The following is a 22383-nucleotide window of genomic DNA, read 5'->3' on the forward strand; positions in this document are numbered from 1 at the left end:
CAATTCTCTTTAGAACTTACACACCTCAACAGGGTAGCTCAAGGCATCCTTTGACAAAGGGCTATAAGCTGAAGATTGTAACTTCTTTCACAAACAAAAGAAACAAAAATCCCAGCTCACTGAAAAAGGCTCCATCTGCAAGCATGCTATTGCCACTGGCAAACTGCAGTGGAGTTTGTTCTGACCTCTCATCAGTTGAAAGAGCCTGTGAAAGAGTATGTTTATATACATTATAGAGCAAGCCAGAACAGCCAGCTGCTATTTCCAAACCATGCTTCTTTACTATCTCTAATCTTGATGTATCCACTGCTATTAACATTTAGATTTAAGCAATGTGTGTGGAAGAACCTTGGTTTAGAAATGATTAGATTTTTTTAATGGACCATATACAATTACAGTGCTATACATATAGGGGATTACCTGTTACACACTCAGTCCTCACCATCTTTCTTCTCTGCCCAGCCTGTGTGGAAGCAGGGGGTGCTAGATGATTAGTTCAATTAAGGTGGAAACAAGACCCTGCCCTAACGAAGACACTAGGCCAGTGGTAGCCCATGTGCTGTCCTCCATATTTCACTAGACTACAATACGCATCAGTACAAGCTGGCATAGCCAATGATGAAGCATGATAGGAACTGCAGTCCAACAGTAACTCGAGGGCACCAAGCTAAGCCGCAAAGGGAGCTGCAAGGCTTTTCCAACAGTAAAACAGCCTGGTATCCTGGCATAAACCGCAAAGAAAGTAGAAAAACCCATTCCTAACGGGGAAGGAGGGAGAAGACCCCTTGCACCATAGAGAAATTGAAAGGAAAACCCGTAAGATTATTTTTTTTGGGGGGGGGGGGTTGAGTGTGCGAAAGAGACGACACACCAGCTCAGTTACTTTCTTCACAGGGGTGGCTTTAAAGCAAATTTCTCCTCTCTTATGTCTGTTATATGGGGCCAGTTGTGCTTCTTCTCAACCTGAAGGGCTGGGGGAAGAAAGAGCCCCCTCCCCGCAAGGCAACAGAGAACTTCAGGGCTGTGCGCTGTGGTGTTGTTATTAAGCCCGTCTGGGGTGCGCTGAGGGGAGGGAAGAGGCGGCAGAAAACGTTCCCCTGTGCAGGACTGAGGGAGGGGACCCGAGAGCAGCACCTGAGAGAAGGTGCGTGTGGGGAAGGAGCGCGCGCGCGGGGGGGGGGCGCTTCTTCCTTCTATACAGCAAAGCTACGAGAGACACAGAGACAGAGAGAGAGAGAGAAGGCGGGGGGGCAGCGGAGGGCCCCCCCCCCCGACGACGGATGAAAACAAAACCACCCCAGAAGGGTCGGGGCAGGAGGGACTCACTCTGGCCGGGATTCCTTCCGCCGAGCTGCTCTCCCTCCTCGACGCCTCAGCCGCTTTCTAACTCGCCGCCGCCATCTTTGCGCGCCCGCCTGCCCTCCCCTCGCGCAGAGAGGGCAGGGGGAGGGAGGGGGCGGCGCGGCGGCGGCGCGCGACGAGGGGAAGGCTCGCGGCGGCGGGTGACGCTGCGCCACGTGACCTCAGCAGGACGGCTCGGCTGCTGGAGTTGCTGCTGCTGCTGCTGCTGCCGCCGCGGCCGCCGCCTTCTTCTGCCCGGAGACGCGCGACGCCACTGCGCAACCACGTGACCATCGCCCGGACTCCTCCGCCCCTCGCGCCCAGGGAAAGGCCAGTGCGCACGCGTGCTCCTGTCTCTCCTCGGCGTCGTCGTCGTCACCACAAGCTCCTTCGCCGCCTTCCCTCGCATCACGTGGCGGGCTGCCCCGACGATCCTTCGCCGCGTCCCTTGGTCACGTGGCCCGACGTTTCCTCACGCTCTTCCCTCACTTCGGAGGAATGCGAAGGGGAGGGGGAGGCTTCTAAAATGCGAACCCCCTCCGTGAATCCCGATGCCGGCTCGTAGTTCGCTGGAGTAACCCGCAAGCTGCCGCTTCAGGCTCGAGCGCTGGCCTAGGCCCGTTTTTTTTCCCCGCTGGGAGGGGCAAAAAGGAGGAGGTCGAGGAGACGACCGTTGGGAGTCACGTGGTGCTGCTTCCCAAGATGGCGGCGCCGTGCGTGCTCACGCGAGAGCAAGAGGTCACACGTCTGGCCCCATCGCGAGAGTTGGTTACTCGTGTGGTCTGACGGGAGACAGTCGTGCCTCACGAGAGAGCCCTGAGGAGGAGGAGGTCCGGGGGCGCGGAGAAGGCACCGCGCAGGCGCGTCTCTCTTTCGCATGGGAAGGATCCGCAGCAACGCGTGTCGCGTCTGGGCCCATTCCCTAAATGTGGCTGCACGTCCTCGTCTTCTGGAGCCACCGCGGCAGAAAAACTCAAGCCCCGTTGCTTTGCTTCTCCGCCTCTCCAAGTCGAATTCCATTTCAGAGAAAATGCCCACGCTATTTCGTATTACCACTACTGTATTTAATAGAAATACAAAAATATATAACAAAAAACAGTGACTCCACCCACGCACAAAACCATTTAAAAGGCTGTACGTAGATGGGTCAAAGGCCGTTGGTGTAGAGGAATGTTTTTGTCTGGCACCTGTTTACAGAGCATCTTATTGTTACCACATATACTGTGACGTCTTACACTATGAAGGCAGGTGTTGCACTGCGCAAAACTCCCCAAGAAAGGTCTCATGGGGAAAGCTGTGTAAAAAAATTCCTAGTGTTTTTATTTAGAATCTTGTCTGATTCTGCACAAGGGGCAGAAACAGCAGATGCCATCAAATAGGACTTTGGTCACATCTGTAGCACAATGGCTTCTTCCAAAGAATCCTGGGAGATGTAGTTTCCTCAGAGTTTCAATTTCCACCACCCTTAACAAACTACAGTTCCCAGGATCCTTGGGGGAAAGCCATGTGTTTTAAATGCACTGACTGCTATGGAAAAAAGGTTAAGACTGGATCTGGAAGTCCTTTTCCATTTCTGAAATAAATCTTCCTGCTGCCAGTTCTCAGTGTTTTCATTTTCTGTGGTGTAGAGCATTCTTCAATATTTTAGGCATATTTTTATTCACTCACAGGACTTTGGTAGCTGTGCTGCTGCTCATCTTTTAGTGGGTTGGGGTGGACTTGTCCTTATATTGTTGCGCACCATCCCAATCTCCAAACTGAGAGATGCCAGGGGCTCCAGGCACTCACCCAGGGTTTGGTTTCCTTCCACCCAGGGACAGTGGAGACTCTCTTGTCTTTATGATTCTGAGACAGAAAGATACCAACAACAACATACATATATATACTTACACACACACACACACACACACACAGCTGTAAACTTTCAGATTTGAAGATAAGGGATCAGTAGCCTCACCTGTCCCGGGGACATTCTACGAGATATCTAACAATCTGGGATAGCAGCGGGAAGCAGTGGGAAACGGCACTAGAATATGGGAATTTCCCGCAAAAAAAAGGGAATGTTGACAGCTATGCATATACATATACTGGGAGAAGCAATATATATATAAATGTATTGCTTCTCTCAGCCTTGGATTCAAGTAGAACTCAAACATGGCTCTCACCACTATTTTTCTTGAAAATTTGGTGCTGGAACTCACCATTAAGACCTCCCTCAGTCTCTTAGAATGGCAATGGTCCCTACCTGAGGTGCTGGAACTGAATTCATGCGAGTTCCAGCTGCAAGAAAAAGCCCTGGCTCTCACACTCTGGCTTCTGCCTGCTCCTAGCCCAGCTCTTTCTCACACAGGACTCTGGTTTTGTCTTTCTTACAGGAGCCAGGCGAGGGAGCACCCCCACCCATTTGTCCTTTGACAGAAAGCCACTTCCATACTTAGATGATAACTATGACCTTTTCCTGGCTAATTCAACAATGGAATCTTCCAATTGATTTTAACCCTTGCTAGATTCAGGAATTAGAAGGGATGCAGGCATCATACAGCCTAACCTCCACTCCAGTTTACACCATTATGTTACAGGATGCACATTTGAGGTGTTTTGTGTTTATTTAAATATTAGTTGAATTGTTTTAACGGATTCTAACTTGTATTTTATGTTGAGACACTTTGAGACTTTTTTATATAAAAAGCAACTATTAAATAATTAATAGCTATTAAAGAATAATCTCACTTGTGAAGAATACTCACAACTTCAGCAGCGCCATAGTTGCATGTCTCCTCAGAAGTAAAACTCATTGGTGGTTTAGTAGTTATGCACTGCATATTGGGAGAAGGCAGTGGGGTCTGCGTTGTGTTTTACTCGAGCACCAAGAGGAGTCAGGCGAAAGAGACATTCACTTAGGGCTCACCCATACTGCTGATTAATGTGGGTAGAAAGCTCCCTGTACCTCCATTGATTCTTTCTTGTCTATAAGATGTTGTCCCATAGACAAGTCCTATATCACTGCTTTCCCACACTTCCCTCTCCCTCAATCCAGACTTTCTCTTACCCTCTCCTTTATGGAGTATCCCTGATACAGTATGAGAAAATATAGATTGTGGGAGGGAAAATGAGGGAAGGGTAGGGTAATTTAAAGATGTTTCAGTATTTTAACCTTTGCATATTTTAAAGTAGGTTTGTGATTTTTTCTCGGTGTTATTATTTAATCTTTTTGTAAACCGATTTGAGGGGTTTTTTTACAATCAAACAATGAAACGAGCAAGCAAGCCAACAGATTCCACACCTGTTTTACAGCCTTAGGGTGCAACCCTAAGCCCCCTTATTGTAGAAAAGCCTCAGCTTGAACTCTGTGGCACTTTCTATCAGATACGTGTTTCCTTATGCCGGCGTTTCTCAAAGTTGGGTCCCCAGCTGTTGTTGGACTACAAGTCCCATCAGCCCTAGCTAGCAGGACAAGTGGTCGGGAGATAATGGGAGTTGTAGTCCAACAACAGCTGGGTCCTTCCACCTGCTACACATAATAACTCGAAACTGTTACACACACGTGGAGTTAGTCCCGCCGAGAGGAGGGACAACTATCACCCTTCTCCTCCTATCAGGCGCCTGCACTTCCCCTCGCTCGCCAATCAGCGACAGCCGAACGCCAATTTTAAACACTCCTCCTCGGGAAGCTGTACTGAGGTTCAAGTGCAGAAAGGGAGCCGTAGCCAACCAGAGGCCGGGAAAACGTGAGCGGCGGGCAGCCGGACCAATCGAAGGACAAGGAGAAACTCCACTGTATCCATTTTTTTGAAAGCGGTTGAGAGGTTGGGGAAAGCATCTTTGCTGCGGATTGTCCAAAACGGGGAGAAAGGAGCTCCCCTCGGCTGTTTCTCGTCTGCCCCGTTTGCTGCTGGCTGGGAGCTTTGCTGCTGGCGACCATGAGCAAAGGTACTCCTCCCCATTGGTTGGAGGACTATTATGGGATGGGGTTTCGGGAAGAATTTGATATGGGAGGAGGGGGGTCCCAAATGGACAGAGGTGATGGGGTGCTTGGGGGAGCAGGCGAAGATGGGAAGTGGGGAGGGGTCTGCCTTTGGTGGAGTGGATTTTTAAAAGTGAGCGGAAGCTAAGCTGCAGGATGGGAGGTGGGATTTTTGGTGCGTGGCTGGAAAAAATTCAAGTTGCCCTGGGGTTGGGACCAGGGGCACCTGACAAGCGGGAACCAGGGATGGTGGTCCCCAGTTTTAGACGATGATGGCACATCTAACAGCAAAAGGTGTGGGGCTTCCCCTCAGCCCTGATTCTACCAGTTCTTCTGATATCCTTTGAGCTTTTACAGTGTGTAACTGTAATGGATAGTTGCTGAAGGGAGTTGAATTATACCAGTGTTTCTCAAACTTGGTTCCCCAGCTGTTGTTGAGGCTATGTACGTTGTCCCTGCATAACCCCTAGCTAGCAGGACCAGTGGTCAGGGGGGAGTGTTGGGATTGTGCAGGGTTGTTACCTGCATCTAGGGTCAGTTGTCTAGCAGCATGGCTTTTAAAATTGATTAAATCTGCAATCTCAATGTCATTCAGCTGGGAGCAGTGGCGTAGCGTGGGGGTGCAGGGGGGCCGCCCATACCGGGCACAACATCTGGGGGTTAGGGTTAGGGGGCGCAAATCCATGGGTTAGGGGGCGCAAATTACTTGCCTTGCCCCGGGTGCTGACAACCCACGCTACGCCACTGGCTGGGAGTATGCCCCAGTGAATTCAGTAGGACTTACTTGGAACATGGTTAGGATGTGTGCTGTAAGTTTGTGTAAATAGCTACCTGACAGTTCTGAAGGGCCCTATCTAAGGAGAGGCATCATTTCTGAATATGAGATAATGCCTCTTCTAAAGGGGAACCCTCCCATCCACGGCTTTCATAATTTTAATTTTTAAAAAATCAAAAAGAAGTCTGCTGTTTAATATTTGAAGCACTTTAAAAGAAAAATAAAGGAAAAGGATCTGAATCGATAAATTGTGGAAGCTTCCGAAATTAAGATTTGCATGTAGAATAAAATACAGTGTTTCGTTAATTCACCCTTCTGAAAACTGTAGTTGTTGTTTTGGTATTTTTTTAATTTGCATTTTCACATACTGTACAACAAACATTTGAAAGACAAATAAAAAAACAGCAACAGCAGCTAGTTGCTTAATTCTCATGGAAGAAAGTGTATCTGGCAGCTTAAGGTTAATGCCAATACAAAGAGAATGCCTACACTGTGAATTAAGGTCATTAGTCCAGTAAATTCCCCAAAGGTTTCCATGAGTTTGATGTGGTTGTCTGATTTGATAATCACATCATCTTTTAGAGATGAATGGGTGCCAAGCAGTGTCGGAGGATAAAAGATCCAATTTGCCACTGGCTGCTTTGATCTGGCATGTCAATTTCCCAACCAGGGCAACTGACCAAACATGTATGTACCAAGAATCAACAGACAAACTTGGTGCAGAACCCCAAGATTTGGCTACTTCCAGATGTGTAGCCACAAATAAGAACATTAGCATTTCCCTCCCAAAATTGTTTAAGGTTAGAAGTTCAGGTGATAGTGGCCACTGTAAGGAACGCATAATTGAATATGAGATCACCTCAAAAAGGATGCTGAAGAATTGGAAAAGGTTCAGAAAAGGGGACCCCAAATGATCAAGGAGATGGAGCAACACCTCTGCTAGGAAAGTACAGTACCTACTACAGTGGTACCTTGGGTTAAGTACTTAATTCGTTCCAGAGGTCTGTTCTTAACCTGAAACTGTTCTTAACCTGAAGCACCACTTTAGCTAATGGGGCCTCCTCCTGCTGCTGCACCGCCAAGAGCACAATTTCTGCTCTCATCCTGAAGCAAAGTTCTTAACCCGAGGTAATATTTCTGGGTTAGCGGAGTCTGTAACCTGAAGCGTATGTAACATGAAGCGTATGTAACCCGAGGTACCACTGTATTTACACAGTGCATAGTTAAACTATGGAACTTGTTTGCACAGGAGGTAGTTATGGCCACCAACTTGGGTGTCTTTAAAAGAGGATGATGAGACAAATTCTTGGAAGAAAAGACAACCAGTGGCGACTAGCCATGATGTTCCTGCTCTGCTGCATGGTTGGAGGCTGTAATGCTTCTGAATGCCAGTTGCTGGAAACTGGAGGAGGCGAGAGGCTCTTGGGCTTGGATCCTGCTTGAAGGTGGCCACTGTGAGAACAGGAGGCTGGACTAGACGGGACACTGACATGACCCATCAGTCTCTTATACTCTTAAGTAGTATCTGGGGTACCCTGCATAAATGATAGGAGGATGTGAACCGTGGTACTGTGTGCTGGGAAATCTGAAGGAATATGGAGTTGAGGCGGTTATATTTGTAAGGTTGCAGCCATGGGCGAGTGTCTGAGGTCCCAGATTTTGTAGCCCAACCACCTCCAAGGAAGCAATTTGCTTTTGCTTAAGGAGCTATTCTATGACTGGAGCTATTCCATGACTAGGACATCGCACAAATACATAGCTGTCAACTTTTCAATTTTCTTGCGAGGAATCCTATTTGGAATAAGGGAATTTCGCTTTTAAAAAAAGGGAAACGTTGACAGCTATGCACCAATAAACTTGTGATCCTACACACCAAGGATCCTTCAGCTTCGCACCCTCCAGGTGTTTTTGACTACAACTCCCATCAGCCACAGTCTGTATGGCCAACAGTCATAAATAATGTGAATTGTAGTGCAAAACTGAACACAGTGAATATGCACAGATAAATGTCAGATGTCTGAGGCTGCCTGTATTTATGACTTGGTTGTTTTGCAATTATTCTGTTTCCCTGCCACAATATTTCAGTCTATAGGCTGTGGAGCATGTTTAGGTACAGAGGCAGGGCAGAGAGTTATTTGGCATATAAAGTGCAGATGACAGCAGAACTCTCTGGAGAGGAGGGTTTCTACTTTGTAAGGGGTCTGGGGCTCCCTGTGGAATAAGAAAAAAGCTTTTAAAAAAGCTATCGTGGGATGCATACAATTGCAGGTTCTTGTGCAGAAATCCAACAAGTCGTGTTTGTTGGTGTCAGTGCCTCTTCAATGTCTTCCTGCAGCACCATTATTAAAGAATCTGAAGTCCTAATACAAAGGTGTGAGCTCTAGGGGTGAAGGGGGAGGCTGAGCGGTAGCAGCAGGTGGGCTATTTTGGGGGCGCCGGGGGAAAGCCATGCTATGGATCAAGCGCTGTCATAAATACCAGGAAGGAAGGAATGGTAACTTGGGAAAGTCAAGAAGCATTATGTGTGTTTGAAGAGGCTGGAAACTATATCTGGGGGTCTGGAAGTGGGGTAGGTTATGCTCAGTGCATATCAGGGCCGCTGTTTGGGGAGGGGGCTTAATTAGGCTGCATGTGCGGGAGGGGCGGAAAATCCAAGGGAGAAAGGCTTTTGCGGGAGACTGGGATGAATGGCGATTTGGTCTGTGCCGGAGCTTGAAGGCTGGCCGACGGAATCGGGGGCGGCGGAGGCTAATCCGTGGGGTCGGCGGGGGGGACGGAGCTGAGCTGCCTGCCGCGGCTCCACCTGGTGGCCGGGAAGGAGCCTGGCCAGCCCTTGAAACATGGCGGTGGGGGGAAGCGGGGCGGCGGCGGCGGCGGCGGCGGCTCCTCTTGCGCGCCGGGGGCTCCGGGGATGAGCCGGCGCCGCGCTCTGACCGCCGCCTTTGCCCGGCCTCTTCCCGCCCCCCGACCCCGCTCCACCCGCAGGCCGGAGGAGGAGGAGGAGGAAGATGTCCCGACCCCGAGAGGGCAGAGCCGACGGCGGCGCGGAGGTGGTGGCCGAGAGCGCCGAGAAGCGGGGCGCCAGCCGGCCCAGGATGAACGGGGTAAGCCGGGCGGGGGGGATCGCGGCTTCCCTTCCTCGCCCCCAGCCTCGGATCTTCCCCCTGCCCTTTCCCCGCAGGGACCCACGCGCTCTCGCTCGCCTGCCCCGCAGCTGCCAAAAGGAGACGGCGAGGCTGCTCGGCCTCTCCAGCGCGCCCTGGGCGCAGCGCGGCGGAAAAGGCCTCTGGCGCCGCCCGGCGCGCCCGGCTGGTGGGCTCGGAGGCGCAGCCGGGGACGCCGCGCCCGGGGCTCCCCCCCCCCCCCCGGTCACCCGCCCCCGCGAGGGCCTTTGCTGCTGCTGCTGCTGCTGCTGGCGGGGCGCGGTCCGTGATCCTCCCCGCCTTCGCCTTTTTGCTCATCTTCGGGTCCCACCAAGTCGGAAGCTTGGAAATGGCAACTCAAGATCCTGTTTTGAAAAAGAGCCTTTTAAAGTAGGGGGCGAGAGCCCCTGGACTTCTCAGGAACTTTAAAAATGAGTTGGGGTACAGATCTGGATGGTAGCCTTTTATGGGCTTGCCCCCCCCCCCACGAAGAGTATTTTATAGTCCAGACTGTGTATGCTGTTCACCCAGGGCAACTCTGATCAAGCAGAGTTGCATCAATCCCCATTTTATAGATGAGGCCAGAAAGGAACTGGCTAACCAAGGCCAGCATGTGAGTACATTGCTGAGCAAGGATTTGAGCCCCTGCCTCCTTGCTCCAAACTCAGAAATAGAGCACTAGGTCTTAAAATGAGACATTTCCCCCCCCCCTTTCTCCTCACCCCCCTCTGCTTGCTGCTACTTTCATTATGACTACTGTTATTGTTATTTCTAAAGTGCTTCAAAAGCTAAATGCTGTACAAAATTAGACCTTTTCTCCAGGGATAGAACTGTTGGTCCCTTGTACCATTTTGAAAGTGTAATATTTACTTGGAAACAAATCCCCAACGTTTTTGGGGGCATTGCTCCCTAAGGCAGGAGTTACCACTGTGGTGTCCCCAGAGGCTCCCCCTTCTATTCTCCCTAGTAGAGTAGGATGTGGTGTGCCCTTAGTTGTGTCTGGGTAGAGCCCCTGATATTTTCTCCAGTTTGCAGATTGTTAGTGTTACTAGATTATTACCTCCCCTTCACCAAAAGGTACCAGGGCAGGTCAGCAGCTGTATAGCCCTGAGTGTGACAGGAGAGGCTTGTTGCCTTCCTGCCTCAGTTGTAGGCTTCCTGGTTAGCCACTGGGAGTGGCAGGATTCTGGACAGGATTCAGTCTTTGGTTTGACCCAGCAGGGCTTTTCTTATGTGCTCAGTCCTATTCATGACGTGGAAAAAATTCACATTGAGTCCAGTAGCAGTTACTGCCCTGTCAGTATGCTATGACTGTATGCATGTGCACTGCCACTAAGAATCCTAGTCATGTTTCTCTCTTCCAGTGTTGCATCCTGATATTTTATTGGGAATTGTACACACAGTTGTAAACCTCAGCTTCAGGGGCTAGAAACTTGGTGAGTTCCCCACTCTGCCCCGCCCACCCGCCCCCAAAAGAAAGCTGGCATTATCCACCACAATTCTAGAGCTGCATTTTTAAGAAGCACAAAAATATGCCAAGAGAACCCATGTCCCTGCATACTAGAATATGTTGACTGTTTCATTTTAGGAGAACATATTTAGTTGCCAGTCCAAAATCTATACCTACATGAGTCCAAACAAACCTCCTTCTGTACGACCTCCACTTCAAGAGGAAAACTCCGCCACACATCATGAGGCAAAATGCCAGAGCAAAATGGGGAATGAAATCTACAGAAAAGGAGACGGTAAGCATGAGCTTTTGTTATTAGCGACTTGGTTGGCAATGGGGCCAAACCCATTTCGATCAAGGTGTGTGTGTGTGTGTGTTTGCACGCGCATGCATGTTTCTTTTTAAATTCGTTGCCTAGATTTCACTCGGAGGGAAAAGGCTTTTTCACAAGCACCATGAGGTTTCTGGTCTTCTCTATTACTGGCATGTGGCCTGAGGAATGTTGCCCAGATGGCAATGCAGCCCTTGGGGCAAAAAGAGAGAGAAGATTTCTGAGGTGTGCGGTAGAGGAACTAAGGTTTGGGTGGGAAGCAGAGCTCACTGACTACAGCACTCCCGTCTTTCATGTTGATTTGCACCCCCACCCCACCCCGGCCATCATTTGCAGACAGACTAAATATTGGCAATGCAGCCGACAACACTATGAAATCTGAGGACCAGAACAGCAAAGAGTGTGAATCTCCAGCCTCCTTCTCTAGTCCCAAACCTGAAGCCCCACAGCCTCCAAAAGCCCTGCCTCCAGAGCCCGCTGATGCAGCAAACAGAAAGGAAGCCCCGAAGAAAGGTAGCAAGACCAAACCTGGCTCCAAGAGAAAGTAAGTGTGGCTCCAAGGGTGGCTTTGGAATACAACTGATAAGGCAGCTTTCAGGCTTACAATCTGAAAGTCATGACACAAAAGGAAGAGCAGAGGTTGAGGGAGGAGTGGGGGAAAGCGAGCATTGTTCTTAGTTTTGGAGTTCTTGTAATATCCAGCTGGAATGGAAAATAATTTGAAGAGAGGAGGACCATAAGTTGCTGGTCTCTCAGCAGGGCTGATGGCAAGACCCTGCAGTCCCGTTTTTCTTCCTTTCTTGTAGCCTGATAGAATGGCTTTTCTTCGCTTAATAAAGCTGTCACTTTTTAAATGGGGCTAATGCCTGCTTAGGGACGTGGGTGGCGCTGTGGTCTAAACCACAGAGCCTAGGGCTTGCCAATCAGAAGGTTGGTGGTTTGAATCCCCATGACGGGGTGAGCTCCCGTTGTTCGGTCCCTGCTCCTGCCCACCTAGCAGTTCAAAAGCACATCAAAGTGCAAGTAGATAAATAGGTACCACTCCGGCAGGAAGGTAAACGGCATTTCCATGCACTGCTCTGGTTCGCCAGAAGTGGCTTAGTCATGCTGGCCACATGACCCAGAAGCTGTACTCCGGCTCCCTCGGCCAATAAAGCAAGATGAGCGCCGCAACCCCAGAGTCGTTTGCAGCTGGACCTAATGTTCAGGGGTCCCTTTACCTTTACCTTAAGTAGGCTGAAGCCTAGGGCCTGCTTATTGTCAGTAGGTGCCACTAGAGTGCAGTCTGTAAGCAGTAAAAAAATAATACTGTACATGCAACTCCCGCTTTGCATGCGTTCTGAGAACACGCAACTGTGCTCACGTTCATCACCACAAACCTAGAAGTGGCAGAAAAGGGGGGTGGGGTGGGTTTATGCATGCTCTGCCGACGCACATGATGACCCAGAATGTAATCCCCGTGCAAAACGAGGGTTGCCTGTACTCCCAAGCATAGCAATAATTACACCTAGTGGGAATAACCAATTATCATAAAATGAAGAGGATGAAAAGGACACACAAGAGGAAGAGGAAAATCATAGAGTTATAGAGTTGGAAGGGGACCTCAAGGGTCATCCAGTCCAACCTCCTGCAATGTACGAATCACAGCTAAATCACAGGAAAGAGGTTGGACATTTAAAAATTGATCACATAAACTGACTGTATAAGCGGTGATTTCAATTGCAAGGTGATTTTGGGTGTTGCTACGGTATAATGTAGGGCTTGGGGATCTGTGGTTGCTGGATGTTGTTGGAGTCCCATCAGCCGCAGTTGGCTTGGCCAAAGGTCAGGGGTGTTGGGAGTCCAGCAGCCTCTGAAAAGCCTCAGCCCCCCCCCATCTCCAAGCCAAAAGGATGCAGAGCTTTGAGGGGACACTGAGCTCTTTCCCAAGCAGAATGGGGATGTGGCAACCTCATAGGCGTACTAAGCGCAGAGATGCCTTGTCCTGGGAGATGCGAGGCTGATTTAAGAGGAGAGTGGGGGAGCCCCTGGGCGTTCATGTGGCTTTCTCCATCTCTCTCAGAGCCCAAGGGAAAACGCAGCAGAACCGAAAGGTCACAGATTATTTCCCTGTTAGAAGAAGCTCCCGGAAGAGCAAAAAAGAATTACAGGTACTGTCTTCTCTTGTGGTGCCTCTTCAAACAACTTTGCCAGATACCCCTTGGGGACAGATATTCCACCAAGGAGCTGTGAAAACTCTTGCAAAGGGTGCCATGGGAATGACTGCCCCATCGGACAGCCCAGTTCTCCCAACTTGTTTCTGGTTTTGTTTTCTTTTAATTCCACTTGCTTATTTAGTCACTTTTGGGGGCCAAGCAAAGCCTAGCAAAGCAACAAACAGAGAGTAACTTAAGTTACAGATACATGGGGGGTGCTGAGTTAGATCATCAGTGTTCTCTTAAAGGCAATAGTAGAAAATTGTATGGTTTTAGGCCTCCTTTGAATGCCGGAACCTGACAGGGCCAAACAAATGATAACAGTAAGAGAGGTATACAACTTAAGGGCCACCACTGGGAAAGCCCTGTCTCATGTGTTCACCAGTGCAGTCATTAAAAAAAATTTTTTTTAGTGTCGTCAGTTTCACCCAGTGGGCACATGAGCCGGACCCCAAGATTACTGATCCTGCATTACAAATTTTAGTGGTCTCAGACTTTTGATTTTAAGTTTTGTTTGTTTGAGAAGCCTTTTGCCACTTCATGCATATAACAAAGCCGAGACTTTTGCTTCCGTGTGTGTATCGTACTTATATTCCTGAATTTACACAAAATAAGGGCTGTGGAATGCTTATATGAAATGGGAGATTTTATTTTATCGTTATGCAGTAGCAATCCTATGTGCATTTACAGGGAAACAAGTCTCACTGTGATCAGTTCGACCTCCTAGTAAGTGTGTGGTTGTGTGTTAGGATTGCAGCCCAGCCCTTTTGCATAAATGCTGTATCCCTCATCATGTTTGCTTGAGAGTAAGCCTTCAGGAACTTTCAAAATAATAGCACTTAGGCAGTGATCCTGTGCACACTTTGCATGTCTACTCAGCAGTAAGCCCCATGGAGCCCAGCAGTGCTTCCTCCCTTGAAAGAGTGCATGGGATCACAGCCCTAGGCTCATTCTTCTAAAGGTAGTGTTTCCAAGTAGCATTGCTATGTTTCTTGATCTCTTTTCAGATAGAGGAGAAAAAACGGATAGATGACTTAATAGAGAGCGGCAAAGAAGATGGCATGCAGGTAACGGCAACAGTATCATGGCACTGCTGCTGGCAGTGGTGGTCTTCCAAGGGCAGGCGTGGGTGAACTATGGTTCCCATCAGCCCCAGCTAGCATGACCAATGAGCAGGAGTGATGAGGCTGTAGCCCAGCAGCTACTAAAAAGCTACAGGTTCCCCATTCCTGCCTTGGGGCAGCCTTCCCCAACCCGTTTGGGTGACAACTCCCATCAGTGCCAAGCAGCACCGTTGCAAGTCCAGGAGTTCCACCAGGTTCCAGTCCACCAGGTGCCATTTTGGCAACGCTGGGATTCCCCTGTGGAGAGTGAGTTAGCTATTAGTATACAGCAGGGGTACTGGGTAGGATATTTTTAAGGTAACCCCACCCCAAGTGGGAGGTATTTATTTTTAGTTGTTTGTAGTATTACAACAGATTATTGTAATATTGTAATGTAAAGATTTTTAAAGGTTTTTTGTTGTTGTTGCCTTGACCAATATAAAGCAGCTAACAAATTTAATAAATACAAATAATCATAATTCTGTCCTCCTCTGACCTCCAGTGAGGTAGCAGCTGGTCTGTGCTGGGTTCAGGCCGGCTGCAACAAGAGAGCGGAAATAGGGTGTTGCAGCGGTCTGCCTTGGAGCCCCACACAGAGGCAGCAGTTCTGTCCCAGCCACAAACTCTGCTTTCTGTTAAAGGGCCCCAGCCTGCTCCAGCAGCCTTTTACTCTGACAGGGCAGGGGAAGCTCTGGTTGCGCCGAGGGCTCTGTGGTGAAATCTTCTGAGGACAGCAGGGCGAAGCCCTTGGCTTCTGGGGCCTTCCCCGTGTGCGGTTCTGCTTCTGATTTGGAGGCCCCACCAGCAGTGCATATTTAAAGCAGTGTTCCACCCCTTAAACTTCCCTCAGAGAATCCAGGGAATGGTGGTTGAACAAGGCTGGGCCAAGACTTTTTGGCACCTGAGGCAAGCCACAAAATGGCAACACACCCTGCCAGGGAAGAGGGGGGGGGGATGAAGATCTACATCTGGAACGAGGGGGGATGAAGATCTACATTGGGAAGGAAGGTGGGAAGAGACTGGCCGCACCTTCTATTCGCCTGTTTGCCATGGGGGGGGGGGGTGTTGCCAAGGAGGTGGAAGTTCCAGTCTCCAAGGAGGGCACCACAGCCATTGCTGCCACTGTGGCAGCTGCAGCAGGCAATGGGTTCCTTGGAGGCCGGAACTGCTGCCCCTGTGGCTCCTGCTGTCCAAGACAGTCGCCCCACCTTGCCCTGGTGCTGAGAGTCATTAGGAGACCCTCATTCCCCTCACAGAGTTGCAGTTCCCAGAATTCCCTAGGAAGAAATATTGGCTGTTAAACCACTATGAGAATTTTAGCTCTTGTGAGGGCAAATGGGGTCTGTGTGTATATGTGTGTCTCCTTACAGTGGTGCCCCGCAAGACGAACGCCTCGCAAGACGGAAAACCCACTAGACGAAAGGGTTTTCCGTTTTGGAGGCGCTTCGCAAAACAAATTTCCGTATGGGCTTGCTTCGCAAGATGAAAATGTCTTGCGAGTTCCTGCGGGGGTTTTTTTCCTCCCCCCCCCTTTTCTAAGCCGCTAAGCTGCTTATCAGCTGATCCACTAAGCCGCTAAAAGCCGCTAAGCCGCTAATAGCGCTAAGCCGCTAATCCGTCAATGGGCTTGCTTCGCAAGACGAAAAAACGGCTAGACGAAGAGAATCGCGGAACGGATTAATTTCGTCTTGCGAGGCACCACTGTATAATGCTCAGCACCCTTAACAAACTACAGCTCCCAGGAGTCTTTGGGTAAGCCATGACTATGTAAAACAGCATCATAGTGCTTTAAATATATGGTGCTGTTAGGGCCAGAGTCCCTGGACCTCTTCTCCAAAAGAAAGGGAAATCTGACCCCAAGGTAACCAACTTGGTGCCCTTCAGATGTCACTGGACTCCTGCTCCCATCAGGCTTAGCTAGCACAGCCAGTGGCTGGGAATGATGGGAGTTGCAGTCCAGCAACAATTGGAGGGCAGCCGGTTCCCCACAGAGCTTTGGGGTGTTTGATTTTTTAGGCAGTAATCTATTTTAGAAATTTGGGAGGTCTCAGAAGCAGTGCAAAATATGTTAACAGGGATTGGCTCCTCAAAGATAGAATGGGGGAGATCCCACTGGAGACCCACAAGTCCATAGCTACAGCTGCAGTCCCTGGCCTGCGGGTAGGTTAACATGTCGTCTTCTTCTCTGCAGATTGACTTCATTGATGGTAAAGGGCGAGGGGTCATTGCAACCAAGCATTTTAAACGAGGGGAGTTTGTGGTTGAATATCACGGGGACCTCATTGAGATCACGGATGCCAAGAAACGAGAAGCTGTATATGCCCAAGACCCTTCCACTGGCTGCTATATGTACTACTTCCAGTACTTGAGAAAAACATACTGGTGAGCTCCACTCCTTCTGCGAAGATGCATCTTACATCAGGGCTGGGGAGCCTGTGGACTTCAACTCCCATCAGCCCCAGCCAGTAGGTCAGTGGTCATGGATGATGAGAGTTGTAGTCCAACAACATTGGGAAGGCCACAGAGTCCCTACCTCTAATTTGGAGGGTGAGGTAATGTTGCTTCAGACAGCTTCGCACTTGGGGTTTTCCTTGGCTTGGAGATATGGGGGGAGGGTTCCTAAATGGAAGGGGCATATTTCCCTCTTATCCTGGCAAAATATTTACTGAAAATCAGGCCATGTTAGAGTAGTTTGGAAGCTTTTTCTGCCTATGACTCCCATGACACAGAGCCAGGATGGGAGACATGGTGCACCCGACATTGTGGGACTCCAATTCCCTTCAGCCCCAAAGGACCAGGGCTGATGGGTGTTGTGTTCCAATGTCATACAGAAGGCTACAGACTTTCCCACCAGTGTGCTAGAGCACTGGTTCTCAAAGGGTGAGGCAAGTGTGGTGGAAAGATTCAAGGACAATTTAAACATTTAAACATTTCACCATAGTGTAGTGTAGTGTAGTGTAGTGTAGTGTAGTGTAGTGTAGTGTAGTGTAGTGTAGTGTAGTGTAGTGTAGTATAGTGTAGTATAGTGTAGTATAGTGTAGTATAGTGTAGTGTAGTATAGTGTAGTGTAGTGTAGTGTAGTATAGTATAGTATAGTATAGTATAGTATAGTATAGTATAGTATAGTATAGTATAGTATAGTATAGTATAGTATAGTATAGTAATAATTTCTTTTGGATACACAACCAGGAACAGTACTCACGCTTTTCTTCAAGAGCATTGGCTACTCTACAGTTCTCCATGACATATTGTTGTGAACAGGGATTTTCAACTCTGACAAATATGGAAGATCAGAAAAGAGAGAGGCTTCTTTGTGTTGATGAAATGAGAGTCTGTTTGTTTCAAATTACAACCTAATATAGATGAGATTACCTGGAAAAAGCAAACTTACACCTCTCATTGTGTTTGTGTACATACTTAAGGTACATATTTAAGAGGCTTGTTAATAATTATTTTTGGGAATGTTTCATGTTCTTATGTAGCTGCATTGTTCTATACTTTCTGGATATCCCAAGATCACAGTATAAAGTAGTTGTGTTCTATGTCATAAATCAAGCACTGCTATGAATTTTTCATTTTCTTTTCCAGTGTATTTCTTATCAATAAAAAAATCAGTGTGGCATGAACAAATTTTTATTCCAAACAAGTTTGAGAACCATTGGCCTAGAGCTGCTTTTCCCAACCTTGGACCAACAGAGGTTGTTGGGCTACAACTCCCCTCATTCCTAGCTAGCAGGGCGAGCGCTCAGGGATGATGGGAATTGCAGTCCAACAACATCTAGGGACCCCAAGGCTTTGCTAGAGAAATTGTGCCTTTCTTGATTTAGCGTTCCTTCTCTTCTCTGCTCTAGTGTTGATGCCACAAAAGAGACCCACCGTCTTGGAAGGCTGATCAATCACAGCAAATGCGGCAACTGTCAGACAAAACTTCATGACATTGATGGCACCCCCCACCTCATTCTGGTTGCCTCCCGTGACATTAAAGCCGGCGAAGAACTCTTGTACGATTACGGAGACAGGAGCAAAGCTTCCCTTGAAGCTCACCCATGGCTGAAACATTAGCGCGATTCCTGGAACGGACTTACCAAGAGGACTCTTGTTTACAGCGCTTGTGGTAGACCCCCTTCCTAAGTCTGCTCTGTAACGGTGATTTGAGATGGCCGCTGCAGGGTGGAAGTCTTCCAGCCCTACCCCAAGCAGACTTGAACCTGAATTCCTGGTGATTTTAATTCATTATGCTCATTTGGATTTCCTAATCCTCACTTCCTCTACCCATCTGCATACGAACAGAAGAAATAATCAGTGATTCCTGACTTGGGATTTTTGGGACTGAATTTTTACCGATGAGAAAGCAGCTTTTACTAAGGTTTGTTCATTTTGAAGTCGCAGTTTTGCTCGTGCGAGGGAGGGAGGGAGGGCGGGGAAAGGATAATATTAGGAAAGCAAACATCTGAGGAGTGTTGACCATCTCAGGTGAACGTCAGGGACAGGGGAGATACCTGTTTCCCCTTCCTCTTTGGTCACTGCTTCAGTGAATGCCTTTTCCGGGGCACATCAGACACTTCCAAACTTCATCTGGGATTCTCACAATTCACAGGTGGGTTCTGGTGCTAGTAACAGAAATCAGATCCCTGCAAACATTGGGTCTAATCTAGGCAGGGATGTACTTGTCCCAGTAACCCTGGGGGCTGCAAATGGGGAGGAGAGGAAGGAGAAGTTTTGTTGTACAAGCAGAACAGCTGCATTGGATACAGTCCTGTTAGGTTGGCAACTAGATGGGCAAAGGGGTTATGTGATGCTCTGCTAAAGGTGAGTAAAGCTCTCTCCTTTCCACAGTGACTGTCCATGCAACCCTTCTGGCACTGATTATGCAGCTACTGCTTCTAGATGTACCTTCCTGGCTAAAGGAAGTTGGTCTGTCATCACCTGCTTTGGACAACCATAGACCATATGGTCTGCCACCCTTCTCTGAAGCCTGGGATGGGGAGCATGTGGTCCACTGGTGGACTACAACTCCCATCAGCCCAACCCAAGCAATGACCAATGTTCAGGGAAGATGGGAGTTGTAGTCCACTAACACCCCGAGGGAGCCACTGGACTCCCCTCCTGTCTTAAACCCAGCACGGATAAGTAGTCAGAGAAAGGAAAAGCTCTTCCTGCGTTTTAGGCCCCAGTGAGCGGCCTCTTGCCACCTTGGCATGGCCACACAGCTGTCCTTGTTTGGCTTCCTGCCACCAAGTCCTCCAGTGCTGCCAGGGGTCCATAGGATTTAGGGACCCAGCCTCTGTTTTTCTTTTTTAAAAGAGCTGTGAACTCCACTCCTGAGGTTGCTGGATTATTATTTTAAATTTATTTTAAATAAAGGGCGTTTGATCCACGTAGAACTGTGAAGCCGAAATGTTAATAATTAACTGCACTTCCTCTCTCTCTCTCTCTCTCTCTCTAATAGAAAAGAGGGAGAAGAATAACTTGGAGAAAACTCGATGCTTTTTATAGAATCAATGGCTGACTTTTGCTTAAGGGGATTTTTTTTTTAATGAAAGCTTCTTTGGACAAAGCTCTTTTTCAACAATCTGGCTGCTGGGAAGCATCAATCAGTTCTGGTGCGAACATGAGATTATTTATTTACTATTGACTGCTCTTTGGGGACCATGTCCCCAAACGTGGACTTCCTCTTCTCTCTCTCTCTCTCTGGGTGGGTGGGTGTACACACACACACACACACACACACACACACACACACACATACAGGCACCCTTGGCACACCTCCAATTAGATCTAGTGGGATTAAATAGGTACTTGCAGTATATCTCTTAAGGCAAGGATGGTGAACCTGTGACCCCCAGATGTTGCTGGAATCTAGTTTTCATCACCCCAGATCACTTGCCATCTTTGCTGCCACAGTTGGGAGGCAAAGTCCAGCAACATCTGGGACACATCAGGTTTCCCACTCCTGATTTTGGCTGTGCTCCTCAAGCTGGCACCAAGTGCTCTTGGACCTTGGCTGCATCCAAGGCTCTGGGAGACAGTTGGGGTATGTATGTCCACGAATACTGTGACATCCTGGTTGTATGCTTGAGCAGCAAGTGGGGTGGGGTTGGACAAAGGGAGATGGGACCTGACTTGGTAATGTATTTTTAAAAGCTTAAAAAAGACACCTTGAACAAAATAATATTTCTCTGTATAAGAAAATAAAGTAATGTATTTATTAATGATGAATTGATTGCTTTACCCAGCATTGCGGTTCTGCCTTCACCCTTTCCCAGCTGTCTCTGACCATGTTCTCACTGGGTGTCATTGGACTACAACTCCCATCATCCCTGGTCATTGGCTGGCTGGTTGAGCCTGATGGGAGTTGAAGTCCGCAACACCTAGAGGGCAACAGAATGGGAAAGCTGCTTTTGAGTGTTGTCTGTGAGGACATTTTATTTGCCATGTGCGAGCATTTGGGCTTGTGGGAACACCAGTGGCAGTTTTGGGATAGCACAACCAGTTTGGCTGTACTGGGTGCCACACTGCAGGGGGGCCTCACAACTATGGTGTAGAAACGGAGCATGAGAAGCAGGGGGTGGGGGTGATTGCCACTGGGTAAACTGGGAAGCTATTAAAATCCTGTGGCTGCAGCATGAAACCAGATTCAGAATCTTGCCACTTAGCTCAGCCTGATTAGCACACATAGTCGTAAATATTACTGCCCTGCTCTTTGTGAAACTAGGGTTCAGTTCCCTGGGCCTCCAAAACATCTACTTCATGCATGGCATAAATTAACTTATGGAACTCACTGCCACAAGATGTGACAGTCATCTGTTAAGATGGCTGCTACCACAATGGTTGTGATCTACATCCTCTTTTGGAGGCCATAGGCCCCTGAATGCCAATTGCTGGGAATCACAAGTGGGGAGAGTGTTACAGCTCTTGGGTCCTGCTTCCGGGCTTCCCAGAGGCATCTGGTAGGCCACTATGAGAACAGGATGACGGACTGGTCCAGTGTTTCTCAAACTTGGGTCCCCAGCTGTTTTTGGACTACAAAACTCCCATAATCCCTAGCTAGCAGGACCAGTGGCAGGGAGATAATGGGAATTGTAGTCCAACAGTTGGGAACCCAAGTTTAAGAAACAGTGGACTAGTAGATGGGCCTACAGGGCACTTACTGTGTTCTAGTGGTTGTGGTCCTCCATATGTTGAAAGTTTAAAGAAAACAGCAGGGAGAAAGTTTAAAGAAAACAGCCTCAGGCCAAGGCAGATAATTGACCCATCTACATTGGTGCTGCCTACACCAGAGTTTTGGATCCTGTGTCCCTCCAGATGTTCCCGACTACTCCCATCAGCCCCAGTGAGTGTGTCCAGCAGTCAGGAATAATTTAGTTCAAAATGCATGGAGAGTATAAGGTTAGGGAAACCTGCTCCACATGTTACTGGCCTCTGACTTCCACCAGCCCCAGCCAGCAGGCAAATCGTCAAGGATGAGGGAGCACTTAGCCAGCCACGCTGGGGGTGGTGGGACACAGTTTCCCTATCCTTGCGATGAAACATGGATTCAGCCAAGTCAGGGAGAATGAATTTGCCAAAGGCGATTTAGCTGTGATGGTGAGATGAACCCTCCCAATGCTGCGAGGGAGTGTTTCACTAGATGTAAGGAAAAGCAGCTGTGGATGGCTGCTGCCTTCATGTTATCCTCTGTGGCTTTGCAGGACTGCTGTCCTGGTCCAGCAGGGCTCATCTTTATACTCCTCCTCCTTCCCATGATAGCAGCATCCTGTACCGTGATGAACATTTTTTTCCTGTAATGTAAATGATTTTCTGACCAATTCATGATAAGACTCTCCCTCCTGCGTAACCTGGGAGGTTATGCCACTGAAGGGGCTGTACCCCCTGACTCTCAAGAAGAACATCACAGTAAGGAGAAGACTAGCTTGGCCCCCTCCATCGGCTAGAGAAGGAGCAGGGCTGAGTACTTGCTTTTTCCTACCAGAGAGAAAATTTGGCTCTAAGTGCTAGTTGCCCTGTGGCTGCAGAGCTGCAAGGAGGCACCCTCTGTCAACACCCATCAGCCAAGGCCACTGGGAGGCTGCTTCCCCCTC

General features: G+C 48.7%; 2 protein-coding genes across 3 annotated transcripts in view; one reads left to right on the forward strand and one right to left on the reverse strand.

Moving 5' to 3' along the window:
- The window catches only part of SBNO1 (strawberry notch homolog 1), a 40300-nt gene extending 38804 nt beyond the window's left edge, over nt 1-1496 (reverse strand). The window contains exon 1 of the mRNA XM_081842367.1: nt 1327-1496. The gene's annotated coding sequence lies outside the window, so the exon portion shown is untranslated. The remainder of the gene's footprint in view (nt 1-1326) is intronic.
- A 3636-nt stretch (nt 1497-5132) lies between these two features.
- On the forward strand, nt 5133-20515 carry KMT5A (lysine methyltransferase 5A). 2 transcript variants are annotated; one of them, XR_014151394.1, is made up of 8 exons: nt 5133-5271; nt 9066-9184; nt 10812-10968; nt 11341-11548; nt 13067-13154; nt 14207-14266; nt 16494-16771; nt 18154-18290. XR_014151394.1 is itself a non-coding variant. In XM_081841638.1 (8 exons), the coding sequence occupies exons 1-8, from the start codon at nt 5262-5264 to the stop codon at nt 18362-18364; spliced, it is 1044 nt and encodes a 347-aa protein (XP_081697764.1). In that variant the 5' UTR covers nt 5136-5261; the 3' UTR covers nt 18365-20515. The 2 variants fall into 2 exon arrangements, 1 of the variants encoding a protein (XP_081697764.1); XM_081841638.1 differs by having other exon boundaries at nt 5136-5271; nt 16494-16684; nt 18154-20515.
- The last annotated feature ends 1868 nt before the right edge of the window (nt 20516-22383 follow it).

This window comes from Podarcis erhardii (genome assembly GCF_964252035.2).
Source record: "Podarcis erhardii genome assembly, chromosome: 15".
Lineage (NCBI taxonomy): Eukaryota > Metazoa > Chordata > Lepidosauria > Squamata > Lacertidae > Podarcis > Podarcis erhardii.